Source organism: Mus caroli, chromosome 19 (assembly GCF_900094665.2).
Source record: "Mus caroli chromosome 19, CAROLI_EIJ_v1.1, whole genome shotgun sequence".
NCBI lineage: Eukaryota > Metazoa > Chordata > Mammalia > Rodentia > Muridae > Mus > Mus caroli.
In genome coordinates this window covers 55,783,854-55,797,972 of record NC_034588.1, presented here as the reverse complement: position 1 = coordinate 55,797,972, position 14,119 = coordinate 55,783,854, and the positions used below count along the sequence as shown (strand labels likewise).

Here is a 14,119-nt window from a genome sequence, read left to right as displayed (position 1 = left end):
TGTAGCCCTGGCTGTCCTGGAACTCACTCTGTAGACCAGGCCAGCCTTGAACACAGAAATCCACCTGTCTCTGTCTTCCAAGTGCTGGGATTAAAGGTGTGTGCCACCACTGCCCCGTGCAAATGTTTTTTTATAATAAAGTTTATGAAATAAGTAAATGTGTACGTAAATATGAGCCCATTTATCTTAAAAAATATATAAAAGAGAAACAATTTATTCTTTGGATAGTGTCTTAGGATTTCCACTACTGTGAATAGACACCTTGACCAAGAAAGGCAACTCTTATAAAGGCTTACATTTAATTGGGGCTGGCTTACAGTTTCAGTGGTTCTGTCCATTATCATCAAGGTGAGAAGCATGGAGTCATGCAGGCAGACATGGCACTGGAGGAGCCAAGAGTTCTACATCTTAGTCTGAAGGTAGCCAGGAATAGACTTGTCTTCTTCAGCAGGCAACCAGGAAGAGGTTCTAGGTCATACTTGAGCATATAAATGAGACCACAGGCTACACCTCCTAGTAGTGCCACTTCCCATAGGCCAAACATTATCAAACCACCACAGATAGTATTATGTATATATTTATGGTAAAATGTTTATTTAGTTCTTCATGGAAGCCTACTCATAGAATTTCAAAGTCCATTTTTAAGAGGTGCTGGTTTAAGTGTTAAAATTCTATTTTGTGTTTGTGACTCTTCTAAGACTAATAAATAGGAAAAAATAGCACCTTTAATGGTTAAAATTTTTATTTTTTATGAATGATATTAAATGCTTATGGTAATATCTTTCAATATTTTAATGATTTTTCTATGACATTTATTTTGGTCTGTACTTTTAAATTAGTCTTAATCTATATCAGATAAAGATCACTTTATATTTTATTGAAATTTATCTTGTCTTAATACTAATGGAACATATCTTTTCAATACTTGACACATCTTATGATCCTGTCTCAGAAAAGTTGGTTGCTATAATTACCTATTATTTGTTTTCTTTAAAACAGCTTTATTGAGATATAATCCAGATCAAATGCAATTTATCATTCAGAGTATACAGTTCAGACCCTTAGTGTATTTTATACCCATCATAACTTCACTTGATATACTTTTTTAAATTACTAATTATTTACATCCCAAATGTCCCCCCTCCTCCCAGTCCCCCCTCACAGAGTTCTTTCCCCCTTCTTCACCTCTGAGAACCCCATTCCCAACCCCCCTCCCATCCCCCTCCTCCCTGAGGCATCAAGTCTATAGGATTAGGCCCATCCTCTTCCACTGAGGCCAGACAAGTCAGTTCTCTGCTACATATGTGCCAGGGGCCATGGACCAGCCCATGGATGCTCTTTGGTTGGTAGCTTCATCTCTGGGAGCTCCCGGGGGTCCTGGTTAGTTGACATTGTTGGTCTTCCTATGGGGTTGTCATCCTCTTCAGTTCTTTTAATCCTTTCCCCAACTCTTCCATAGGGGTCCCCAACTTAAGTCTAATGGTTGGCTCTAAGTATCTGCATCTGTCATAGTCAACTGCTGGTAGAGCCTCTCAGAGGACAGCCATGTCAGGTTCCTGTCTGTAAGTACAACATGGTATCAAGAATAGTATCAGGAATTGGTGCCCAGCCATGGAATGGATCCTAAGTTGGGTCGGTCACTAGTTGGCCATTTGTTCAGTCTCTGCCCCATTTTTGTCCCTGCATTTCTTTTAGACAGAAGCAGTTTTGGGTGAACAGTTTTGTAGGTGGGTTGGTGTCCCCATCTCTCCACTGAGGGTACTGGTCCTGTCTGACTACTAGAAGTGGTCTCTTCAAGTTCTATCTCCCTACTGTTGGGCATTTTGGCTAAGGTCACTCACATTGAGTTCTGGGAGCCTCCCCCATCCTAGATCTCTGGGACTTTGTAGAGGTTCTCCCATGCCCCCACCCCCAGCAGCTGTATATATCTACTCATTCTCCCATAACCTCATTATGCAGTCCATCTTCATTCTCCTCCAGTTTTACTCTTTCCTAATTCCAAGTAACCACTTGTCAGAAAACAGAAGTATGCCAAATGTAGTTATAGATCCAGTTAGCTTTAATTTTCAATTCGTTAACCCCCGTTCTATAAAATGCATGAGCATGCCCACTGAATATCAGCCAAACAGTGGGGTTTGTAAAATTGGATCAGACAACAATACTGAAAAAAGCTGATGAGTTAACATCAGGTTACATTTTTTTGTTTCTTTTTTCAGTGTGTGTGTGTGTGTGTGTGTGTGTAGGAGAAGGAGGGAGGGAGAGAGGGAAGAGGAAGGAAGGTAGGAAGGAGAGGGTAGAGGAGAGACAAAAGAATTGGTATTTCATGGAGGCCCAAAGAGTGTGATAGATCCCCTGGAGCTGGAGTTATTTGATATGGGTGCTGGAAAATGAACGTGGGTCCTCTGGAAGGGCATCAAGTACTGTTAACCCCTGAACCATTTCTTCAACTCCAGGTTACTCTTCTGTAAACATTAAAGCAGAATGGATTTGCTTATTATGCTGACAGAGATAGGTTGAAATCTGTTTTCAGGACAGATTGGTCTGTTTGGGCATTTATTTCCTTCAAGTTTCAAATTGATTATGTGACATTGTGTAAAGAGGAGGGTGGGGGTGGGGAGGGGAGGGTAGATGTTGGGTATTTTCCTCTATTACTTCAACTTATTTAACCTGGAGCTCATCAATTCATCTAGAGCCAGTGAGCCCCAAAGCTCCACCTGTATCCTCTTCTCCCACCCGAGCACTAGTGATATAGGCACATGCCTTCTTCACCCCTGACTTTTTATGTGAGTGATGAGACTCTAAACTCAAAATTCTTGTGCTTGGGTTGTAGCAAGCAACTTCCTATGGTCTATCTCTCTAGCCTGGATGAAGTGGCACTTAACAGGGGCGACTCCATTTTGCTTTAATAGTCTGTGCTTTTGGGGTTGAGTAAAGGAACTCAGTTCAAAACAATAGCCTCCTATAATGATTCTGCTTTTTGTCTATACATTTACTTATTCTAAAAATTTAATGTGAGTGGAATTAATATATTCATTTGTGACTGGCTTTTTTGACTCAGCAAGCTTTTTTGTTTGTTTGTTTGTTTGTTTGTTTGTTTCAAGACAAGGTTTCTCTGTATAGTCCTGGCTGTCCTGGAACTCTGTAGACCAGGCTGGCCTTGAACTCAGAAATCCGCCTCCCTCTGCCCCCGAAGGCCGAGCGCCACCACCGCCCAGCACAGCAAGCTTTTATATTTCACCCATATTGCAGAATGTTCTAGTAAATACTTCATAGTGTTGTCAAATAATACTCCGCTGGAGCAGAATTGCTAAGATATACTTCATATTTTAACTTTTTAGGCAACTGACAAACTATTCTCCAAAGTGACTGTACCATTTTACATTTTAATAAACATGTTACATTTTACATTTAACCCTTTTCTTTTTAAAGATTGTAGACAGTCTAGTGAATGGGCTTGAAGTGGTTTGGGTTTGTATTGGTTTCATGGTTAATAACAAGTGCAACCGTGTGCATGTGGTGCCCAGGAAAGTCAGAGAAGACTTGATCCTTTGCAATTGGAGCTATAAATAGTTTTAAGTGTCTGTGTGAGTGTTGGGAACCAAACCCAGGTCTTCTGCAAGAACAGTAAATGGTCTTGATTTCTGATCCATCTCTCCAGCCTGTCTCCTTTTGCCTATTTTTAAATTGTGTTATTTTATGGTTTTTTGTTATATTATAACTTTTTCTTCCTCCTAAATATTTGGCTTCTATCAAATACATTTGAAAATATTTTTTTTCATTCTGAGAAATGTTTCATTTGTGTGATGGTACCCTTTGAAATATAAAAATAATTAATTCTTTGGGGTGTTTTGTTTGTTTTATCTCTGTGCTGGGACCTATCTCAGGACCGGTACCAGTTAGACAAGTACTCTGCCACTAAGCTAGAGGCCAGCTTTTTGTGGGTCTAATTTTATAAGTCTACACTTTCTGTCATAATAAAGTACAATTTAGTCTAGGGCAAGACTTAGTTTTGTCGGTTTTCCCCCCCATATCTCACATTTAATAATGTGACTGTTTTGACTTAATTTTTTTGTTATACATTGTGTTATTTTAAAAACATTTTGAAGTCACTATGAAAAATGTAGAATGATTTCAGGAAGAATTTCTAAGAGCTCTGCCTTCTGGTTTTTGACTCTTGATCTGATCAATAGCACTGCCTAGAGTCTGTGTCTCCAGCTGGTACAGAGTTTCTCTGCTTGCTGGGAAAGCCTGAGGCAGTTCAGTCCCTGAGCAGATGAGGGCAGCAGCGCTTTAGTGAATGAGAATTCTTACTATTCTAAATACAGCATTTTAAAGTTACAGATTTTCTTAATGTGTTTAACCTGTCTTCTTTTTGGTGATAGGTTATTAGGCACTAAGTTTAAAGTCTTTTTAAAGATTCTTTAATATTTAAATTTAGGAACCTTCTTTCTCTACCCTCATAAATTATTCAGGACTCTCAGTTTATGGTCCCAGTTCGTAAGATGTGAATATGATCTGGGGATCAGTGTCTTCAAACTTAGGACATAATTTTCTCAAATTTCCATGGTGCATTTTTCCATTCTTCTTTTATTATTTTATTGCTACCTGTGCTCTTTAAGTAGTGATAAAGTAGTAGAGTGCCACCTAGTATGCCAGTAATGCCAGAGCTGCTGCTCTGCTCACTCTAGAGACACACTGGCAGGTTTCAGTCTTATTGTGAGGGTGGATAATATAGAAGTTGGACGCATGGATAATGCCCTTTCTTTTCTTCAATATAAGAATTTTTATGTCATCTCAGAATTAGACCCGGCGTCCTTTATAGAACTGAATATTAAACATGGATTAAGTGTTTCTTTTATTCTGTTAATGGTTGTTTTCAACATAAGGAAAGACAGTCTAGAGAGATGGCTCAATGGTTAAGAGTACTACTGTCCTTCCAGAGGGCCCTGTTGATTTCCCAACACCCACAACTATCTATAACTATACTTCCAGATGGTCTGATGCCCTTTTGGCACCAGACGTGCACATGGTACACAGACAGACATACAGGCAAAACATTCATACACATTTTTAAAGGAAAGAAGTAATAAATATTGAACATCTGTTTTGTTTACCACTCTGCTAATAAGTACTTTATGTATATTGTCTTCTAATTTTAAAGCTAGTTCTTCCTGAAAAGTAAGTAATGCTGTTTTTTCTTTCCTACAGTTTCCTGAGAGGGAAACATATTAAGAAAGTAAAAATTTAACTAGGCTCATTTAGGTGGGGAAGTCAATATGTGTGGTCATATTCGATGGCAGTATCCTCCATATTACATTTTACAGAAATGATATACGTATATGCATCACTGTGCAACTTGTTTTGGTTTTAAATCCAACAGTATTTTGAATCTGTTCAAAATCTCCTTGATTACTACTGTATAGAAATAATTTGACCAATTGTTTTACCTCATGAGTATATGTTTCAGTTTATTTAACTTGGCTACTGAAAAATCAGCTGCCAAGGAAACCTCTAACTTGAGCCTTTCTTGGCTTTTCCACTAGAGGGTGTAACAAATGTTTCTTTTTGTTATTGCTATTAAAATATAATGTGTTTGCTTCTCCTTATGATTATCAGGAAGGAAATATTTATTGCATATAATTGGTATAGTACCCTTCCTGTTGTTTTTTTTCTGCAGGTTATTCATTTTTGGATCCTATGACAGAGAAACAAATGTTCATTGCACACTTGAGCTGAGCAGTGGTGTTTGGGAAGAAAAACAAAGGAGTTCTATTAAGACGGTAAAATGCATAGTTTTACATTTATGTAAGATTCATTCTTTAAGTATGCCTTTATTAGTATTTCTGTATTTCTAGATATATTGTTGGTCATAAGTAAGCAGTTATTTTCTTTTTTGCTAAGCAGCATCAGTAATAAAGTAGATCACCTGGAACTGGTAATGAACACACTGCATAAGAAGCAGTCTGTTCTGCTTGCTTTTCAAAATGTCAGTGTTGTTTCAGTGAAGGAATCAAAGGTTATAACTTGTGCATGTGTGCAGGTGCACAAGTGTGAGCCCACGTGTAAAAGCCAGGGCTCTGTGTAATTCCTTAGACAACATCTACCTTTGTTTCTTTCTCATGGTCTCTCTGAGTAGGTTTAGCCTACTCAGTGAGTCCCAGGCCAGTGAGATCTCATCTGAACAAAAAGAAGGTTTTTGTTTTTGTTTTCTGGAATAATAAGAGGTTTTTTCCTAGCCCTGGAATAATAATGGAGGTTGGCCTTTAGCCTCCACAAGCATATGCACATGCACACGTACGTGTACACACACACACACACACACACACACACACAGAGAGTCTCTCATATTATATAACTCAATTCTGCCAATTTGTCTTCCTAGAATTATTAAATTCAAAAAATTTCACTTTATTGGTTGTTGACACTTTTGTTGACATTCTTAACACCTGGTAAAATTATTCTCTCTTGACAGCTACCCGTGACATATGCTAGGTTCTAAAATAATAATTCAAAATTAAGTCTTACTAACCTTTGCTATAAAATATTAAATCTGTCTAATCTCACATATTTGAAGATACAATAAAGAAATCTGAAAAGGCCAGCAGCAATGGCAAGTTATAAGCAACTCAAAGTGAAGCCAAAATTTACCCAGACAAAACAATAATCTTCTTCTTAAATTATATATCTTGGTATAAACTCTAAAACTGGTTATTTCATTTCCTGGAGAAACTACTTCAAATTGATTGAAAATGTAAACTTAAAGTTGGTACAGGAATTAGAACCAGGAAGAAAGAAAAAGGGAGAGGGAAGGAACGAAGGGTGGGGGGGGGGGCAGAGATAGAAAGAGAGAGAGAGAGAGAGATTGAGCTCTATCTGCCTACCTACCTTGGCCTAGAGAGATAGCTAATTGGATAACTACACAAGCGTAAGGTTTGACCTTAGGCTCCCAGCATCCACACACACGCTGGCTGGGAGCGGGAGCACACAAGTGTAATCCCAGCCACTTGGGAGGCAGAGGCAGGCAGATCTCTATGAGTTCAAACCAGCCTGGTCTATATTAACAGGTTCCAGGCTAGCCAGGGTAACACAGTGAAACTGTCTCAAGAAAAAAAAAAAAAGAAGCAACTTAAATAAATGGTGGGCATGGCAATGCTAGTCTCTAAACCCAGTGCCAGGGGCAGGAGGTGGGGCAGGATGGAACCTAGAGATCCAAGACCCTTAGAGTCCCTGGCCCGCTAGCATAGCTAAAATATGAACTCAAGGTTCAATAAGATTCCCTGTCTTTTGACATAAGGTAGTGGGTGCCAGAGAAAGGCACCTCATATTGAGAGACATATGGAGGAATTCTTAACCCTCTCCTACCACATTCATGATCTTTAACAACTCTTGTGTCTGTCATAACCCAGCTCTGTGAATCAGCCTATCCTCCTCTATCAGTTTAACTTCATTTCTATTTCCCACTCAGGGCAAAATTATTCCATTTCTTCCAAGAAAATCTTTGCTACCCATTTTTAAATTGAAGGATGCACTGAATAGTCAGTAAGGTCTAAGAGCATCCTTTTTATAACTTTCATTTTGCTTTCTTCAGAGTAGTAGCTGTCAAGCTCCAGGGACAGCTCCGCACTTTTCAGGGTTACTGACAGCTGCTGCTTCTTTACCCCGGTTTTCTACCGGAGCACACTTCTAGCTGACACTAGTCCCACAGGAACAGAATCCTCCTGTCTCGAACTGTTTCTCCAGCATCAGAATGTGAGCCCAGCAAAAGTAGCTCTTGATAAAATCCTGCTGAGTGAGTAAGCACAGTGGACGCACAGCATCTGAAGCACTCAGGAAAACTAATTCCTTCCAGGGGCTGGAGTGATAGCTCAGTCAAAGTGTTTGCCTTTTCAGCATGAGGAACCTAAGTTAGACTTTCTAGAACCCATTTTTTTTTGTTTTATTTTGTTTTTCAAGCATGGTAGTACTAGAAAGGAGAAAAGACAGGAGGATTTCTGGGCTGGCTGGCCAGCCAATCTAACCTACTTAGTGAGCTCCAGGCTCTGTCTCCAGCACAGGAGTTACAAAGTGTGTGCCACCATGCCCAGGTGTGGTGGGGTTTTTGTTGTTGTTGGTTTTGTTTTTTAACGTGGGCAGTGGGCGTCAAATTCTCAGATTCCCCCATGTTTTCACAGTCAACACTTTACCAACTGGAGAATAGAATTGTGAATGGCTTTTATATGTCTAGTTGACAAGAAAACAAACTTGATAGCTTTTTTTTTTTTTTTTAAGTTAGAAATAGAGGCAGTAAAGGAGGCACTCCTGAAGTGAGTGTGTGCTAATGAGCTGGGACACAAATGAGCATATACCCAAAGCACTGGGCCAACAGTCTGAGGGCCCTCTGTATGTTACTCACTACTGTCTTCTCTAGCATTTGTCATCCTAGGCTGCTTTTATGCCTACTGTGTTTCTTGCATGTAGCCCAGATGGGGAAATGTTTCCTGCCATCTGCCACTGACTTCTTTTGTAGGCTAATCTTGATGCTGCTTTCTGCAGTTGCTACTCTTGCCACAACTCTTCCCTGTGAAGTAGCCATATAAAGATAAAATATTAGTGTTACCAACTGACAAGATGGTGAGGTAAGTGATAAGTCCTGCTGGATAGGAAGCTCAGTCTGCCCCTGAGGAGAGAAGTCACACACCACTGGTGAGTAGCAGTGATAGAAAGCTTGAGAAGTCTGTTGCTGCCAGCTACACAAGTATTAATAAGTTTCTTAGACTATTGCAATTCAGTGGCTGAATGTTCTGGAAGGAAAGAGGAGGCTTTCCTTTAAGGTCTGATTGACAAAAATTATCATGCCCTGATGCTTGATTAAGTCCCTGAGTAATTCCTTACTGCCCCAAAGATAAGGACAGGCCATTTGGTATGGCCAGCAAAGTGACCTGGTAAGCCTGGTCCCTTCATATCCCCCCCCACCCCCCCACCCCACCCCACCCCACCCCCCTGCTAGCAGTCACTGCTGCTTACTGGCCTTATTCTGTACTATACATCTCCGGTAACTGTATATCCTTTCCAAATTGTCCTAAAGTTCTTTCTTGAAGACTGGGCATGTGCTAACCCAGCTTGTTTCTCCATGTACATCTATGTTCTCCAGAGTTCTGCTTGTGCCAGGTCTTAGCTTGTCTGCCCTTGTTCAGATATATTCGTGGACTTCTTTCCTGTTCCATTCCTGGAGAGTTCCCTGTTATTTCAAGTTCTCAGTGTCAGTAGCTTTCCGCTGTAGTTGATGGATGTGAAACACTCATGGGAAATGAGAGTGAACTGGAGAAACCAGGGTATTCTTCCTCCTGGCAGCTGGTTTATCCTTCTTGGCCCACTCTTCTCACAGGACAAACCACCATTCCAGTTTCCACCACATATGTCTGTCCTTCAGTCTAAGGTTGATAGTATCCTCTTACTTTTGCTGGTATCTGGGTTTTATCCTGGAATTTAGTTTTTCTCTTACCCACAAGTTACTCCCTTTTGCTCTTGGTTTCGGATATTTAAGAATTTTCACTTGCCATATCAATGTCACCTACCTACCATAATCACTTCTGGGGACCTTCCCTAACTGACACAGACTCGTATGTTAAGTACTTGTCACAGCTGGAGTATTAGTTATATTTGTATAATTGTATAACTTGATCCTTAGTGTCTGCAGCAGAACCTTCTGTTACAACAAGTACCTGGATAGGTTTGGTTCTGCCTAGTCTAACTATCTAGACATCAATCTCCAAGTACCTTACCAGTTTTTCTCCCAGACTGCCGTGGTTTCAGCATGACTTTTAGTCAGGCCATGATTTCCTTTTTCCTTCCCTTGAATATATCCCATCTTTTTTAAGGAAATAAAAATACTTAGGATGAGGAAGTCTACCAAATTAGATTTATTAGTCAACATTGCTTATGTAAAGAGCTGTTTCTTCAGTGTGAGAATCTTAGTTTACAATTGTAGTACCCAGTCATGTATTTTCTTTCTGGCAGGACTAAAAACAAAAGAATGCCTCATGAGTGTAATTCAGCATAACTGAAATAAATGGCTTGATATGATTTAAAATTGAACTATCTTCATTTTGTTTTTAGTTTTGGACAATTTTAGAAGCCTTGTTGGATAATAATGAATAAAAATCTACATTTCCAGATTTCTCTACATATTACTGACAGTCCCTACAAAAGATTTAAAAGGGCTTTCTGAAAAACTATAATTTTAAGTAAGAACATTTGACTTTTAAATACATTAGGCCAGATGCCTAGGGCTTGGCATTTTGGTGTGTTTACTTAAGGCCACATGCCTGGCAGGTCGAATTTTGGTGTGCCTATTTAACCATTTGCCATTTGCAGTCCTAATCTTATCAAGAGGAAGAGAAAGATTAAAGCAAATAAAGCTTTTTTTTTGAAATGTCAGTCTATTATGAAAACTTTGGTTTAGTTCAGCTTGATAACATTTGAGAATACAGTAGGAACTCAATGAAATTTTAACCATATGTAATATTTTATAATTGGTTTCTTAAATAAGGCAAATGCATTTCAGCTCTAATAGTAAATTCTATATAATATTTCCACTCTTAAAAGTTCATCTTAGTTAAAAATAAGAGATGAGATTCTCTGTCTCAGATTTTTATACTCTGGCATGGTTATGAAATTCTGGGAATGAGTAAGAATTTGTGTTAAAATATTATTTACTTTAAATCAAAGTAGTCTAGGACACTAAGAAACAATATGAGGTGTGGTCTGTCAAGAGAAAGAGATCAGCATTTCTGTGTGCATCATGTATTGCTGTTAGTAGCTCTGAACACGTCGGAGCTTCAGAGCAAAAGCACCATGAGCTTCTGATAAAGGAAAGTGGCGTTCTTGGGGAAAGCGAGAAAACAATGTGTTAAAGAGGTGACAAATGGAGGAAACATCACAGTGTACTTAGGATTTTGAGAGAGCACAGAGAACATTTCAGAGTGGAAGACATAATGTAAGACCCCACAGAAAGTGTATCTGAGTGTACTGAGTGGCTAGAATGAGCTGCCCAAGTTCACTGAAAGAATGCAGGAAAATTATTCAAAACAAGAATAAAAGCTTTACATAGAACCTGAGAAATGTAGCTATTACTTTCAAGACAGTAGAAACTATGGAGGCTTTTAGAATAAAACTTTTTAAAAATATGTATTTATTATGTATACAGCATACAGATTTCTGCCTGCATGTATGCCTGTAGGCCAGAAGAGAACACTAGATCTCATTATAGATGGCTGTGAGCCACCATGTGATTGCTGGGAATTAAACTCAGGGCCCCTTGGAGGAGCAGTAGTGCTCTTAACCTCTGAGCCATCTCTTCAGCCTATAAAACTATTTTAGTCAGATTCTCTGTGTGTCTGTCCCCCCCCCCTGCCCAGCCGCCCCCCCCCCCCGAGATAGGGTTTCTCTCTGTAGTCCTGGCTGTTCTAGAACTCGCTCTGTAGACCAGGCTAGCCTCGAACAGGATCAAAGCTGTGCACTACTACAGCCCAGCTCTCTCTTTCAGGGAGATGAAGAGTGGCACTCGAATCTTAGCCAGGCCTTTTTGGTAATGTGGCCATGTCAGGGTCTAAATCCATCTCATCTATAAATACTTGATTATTCTGTAAATCAAACTGATACTGCTCACAATCTGCTGAGAGGTGAAGGCTTCTGCATCTATGAATGTCTGACTCAGCACTTGGCATAAAGTAGGTCATCCATAATATGTTTGTTGAATCTCAGTAGTAGAGTCATGAATGTGATCTGGCAAAGGAAAAACTTGACATGGAGGTGAATGAACATCTAAACAAGGTTGGTGATAATGGAGATGAAAAATGGAATCAGCATTGCTTTGGATAGCTCTGGGGATAGAAGAGTTTTAGAGAAAGGAAGCCAGACGGGACAGTTTTGAGGAGGTAGAAGAAGAAAGAGCAGATATTCTGGACAACTTAGGTTTGACTGATAGTGACCAACAAAGGTCAATCCAGAGATGAGGTTTTCTTTTGATTTGTTGTTTATTTTGTTTTTACGTGTTCAGTCTTATTATTTCAGCTTTCAGTGAACTTTTAAATTGAACCCTTTATTTATACTTTATGCCCTCTTTTTTAGGTTTCAGAAAGGATAGGAGAAATCGTGATTTCATAATATAGTAATAAAAATTAAAATTCATTTTGTATATTGACAGTGCTAGGGATCAAACCCAGGACCTTGCAAACGCTAATAAATAAGCAAGTGTTCTAACAATGATCTGGATCCCCAGCTCTAGTTTGTTTGTATTTTAAGGGCTGTTGACGAGGCTTGGAAAATGGCTCAGTGGGTAAAGTGCTTTCCACGTAAGCAAGAAAAACTGAGTGTAAAAGCCAACAGTGGTGGTAGAAATCTGTAACCTCAGTAGCAAATTATCAGGAGCAGGGTTGACAGACAGACAGACTGACTCCTAGAGCTCACTGGAATCCTGCTCTGAACAGATGGTGAGAGCCAGGTTCAGTGAGAGAATCTGTCTCAGAAAGTAAGGTGAAGATGAAGAACAACTGAAGACACCCATGTGACCTCTGGCTCCCACAGATACAAACACATGCAAAAAAGAGCTGCTGAGAGAAAATTAAGGCGCTAATAGTCACAAAACATAAGTATTACTTTAGGTTCTATTTCTTAAGATATTTTACTTTACTATGAGCCAAGAAAAACTGACTAGCTTTCATCCACACTTTTTCAGAAACTAACCTTTTCAAAGTATAGTAATACCTTCTCATAAAATTGTCCTTCACCAGAGAACTCACTTTCTCAGTCATACACAGATAATGACAATTCAAGAATGTGTCAAAGGTACTGCTAGACCCTGCGCAGTAGGTGGAACCCACCTCAGTGCCCACATGTACTCAGTAAAAGGTAATCAGCACTCACAAGGTACTATTGTGGGTGGCTGCCAAGTGTGAAGCCCCATAAGAATAGGCATATCATTATATATATATATATGAAGAAAATGAGGTACAAAAAGATAAAATAATGCCCTATTAGCAGGTATCAGAGGCATTCTACAAACCCAGATTGAGTGTCTCACTGCTGGTATTCTGTTTTGCTATTGATATAACAATTTTTCTTCTGGTTCTTCTGGATCAAATATGAATGGCCATGATCAGGAAACATGAGTTCAGGTTATTCTGAATATATTCTGTCTTGGAAGTAGTTACACAAACTTTTACAGTTACAGAGCAAAACGTGAAAGTCCTAAATTAGCATAGATACGATTTACCTTGGTAGGAAACATCAGACAAGTAGACCACAAGTTGGAGGGAAATTTCCTCTAGATTTTAGATGTTACAGTATACTTGGCTTTTGGGTTGGTTGAGGCTAGAACTCTACTAAATATAAGCATTCTGAGAAGTTTAAAATTGATATAATAGTCAGGAGACTATTAAGCCAAATATAGAAATTAAAACAGTTGACTAAAAGGGGCTTGTAACATCCATAAATTTTTTGTTATAGATCTGCAACATTTCATCTCCATAGTTAGGTTAGTCAAGCCAGTACTCTGGGATATGTAATATAGATGCAGCATCTTCAGAGAGCATCATTCCACACTGTTAGATCATCTCCACTGATGGTATCCACACATTCTTCCACTCTAGTTGTGTGATGCTGAGCACTTCACTTCAACTACTAGAGAAGAGAAATAAACAGTGGTCTGCTTAGATCAAAGGCTGTAAAATAGCTCCATCTGCATAATCCTTACACGAAGTTTTCTTTTTAAAATTTGATTAAAGCCTTTATTAATGCTTTGATCTGAAACAAATTTAAATTTTATACACCCAATCTAGTGAAATAAAAAGTAAGAAAAGTAGGCAAAGGTATGGAATACACATCTGCCTTAGCCCCTTGGCCCATGCCTTCAAAATCTTCCTATAACAAGGTAAGGAGGGCAAGTAAAATAGTTTCTTGGGCCATGATGACACTGTGGTTAAGAGTACTTGCTAAAAACTATTTTTAAAGATGAGAAAGCCAAGCAGGGTATGGTGGCCATTTCCTTTAAATTCCAGCATTCAGTAGGCAGAGCCAGGTAGATGTCTGAGTTCAAAGATAGCCTGCTATAAAAAATGAGTTCCAGGGCAAGCTAGGGCTA

The 14,119-nt window shown here is 39.2% G+C and overlaps 1 protein-coding gene across 1 annotated transcript in view; it reads left to right on the top strand.

Annotated features, from left to right (window-relative positions):
• The window catches only part of Pdzd8 (PDZ domain containing 8), a 55,211-nt gene that overhangs the window by 28,162 nt on the left and 12,930 nt on the right, over positions 1–14,119 (top strand). The window contains exon 3 of the mRNA XM_021151276.1: positions 5,678–5,780. Coding sequence (XP_021006935.1) covers positions 5,678–5,780 — 103 coding nt within the window. The remainder of the gene's footprint in view (positions 1–5,677; positions 5,781–14,119) is intronic.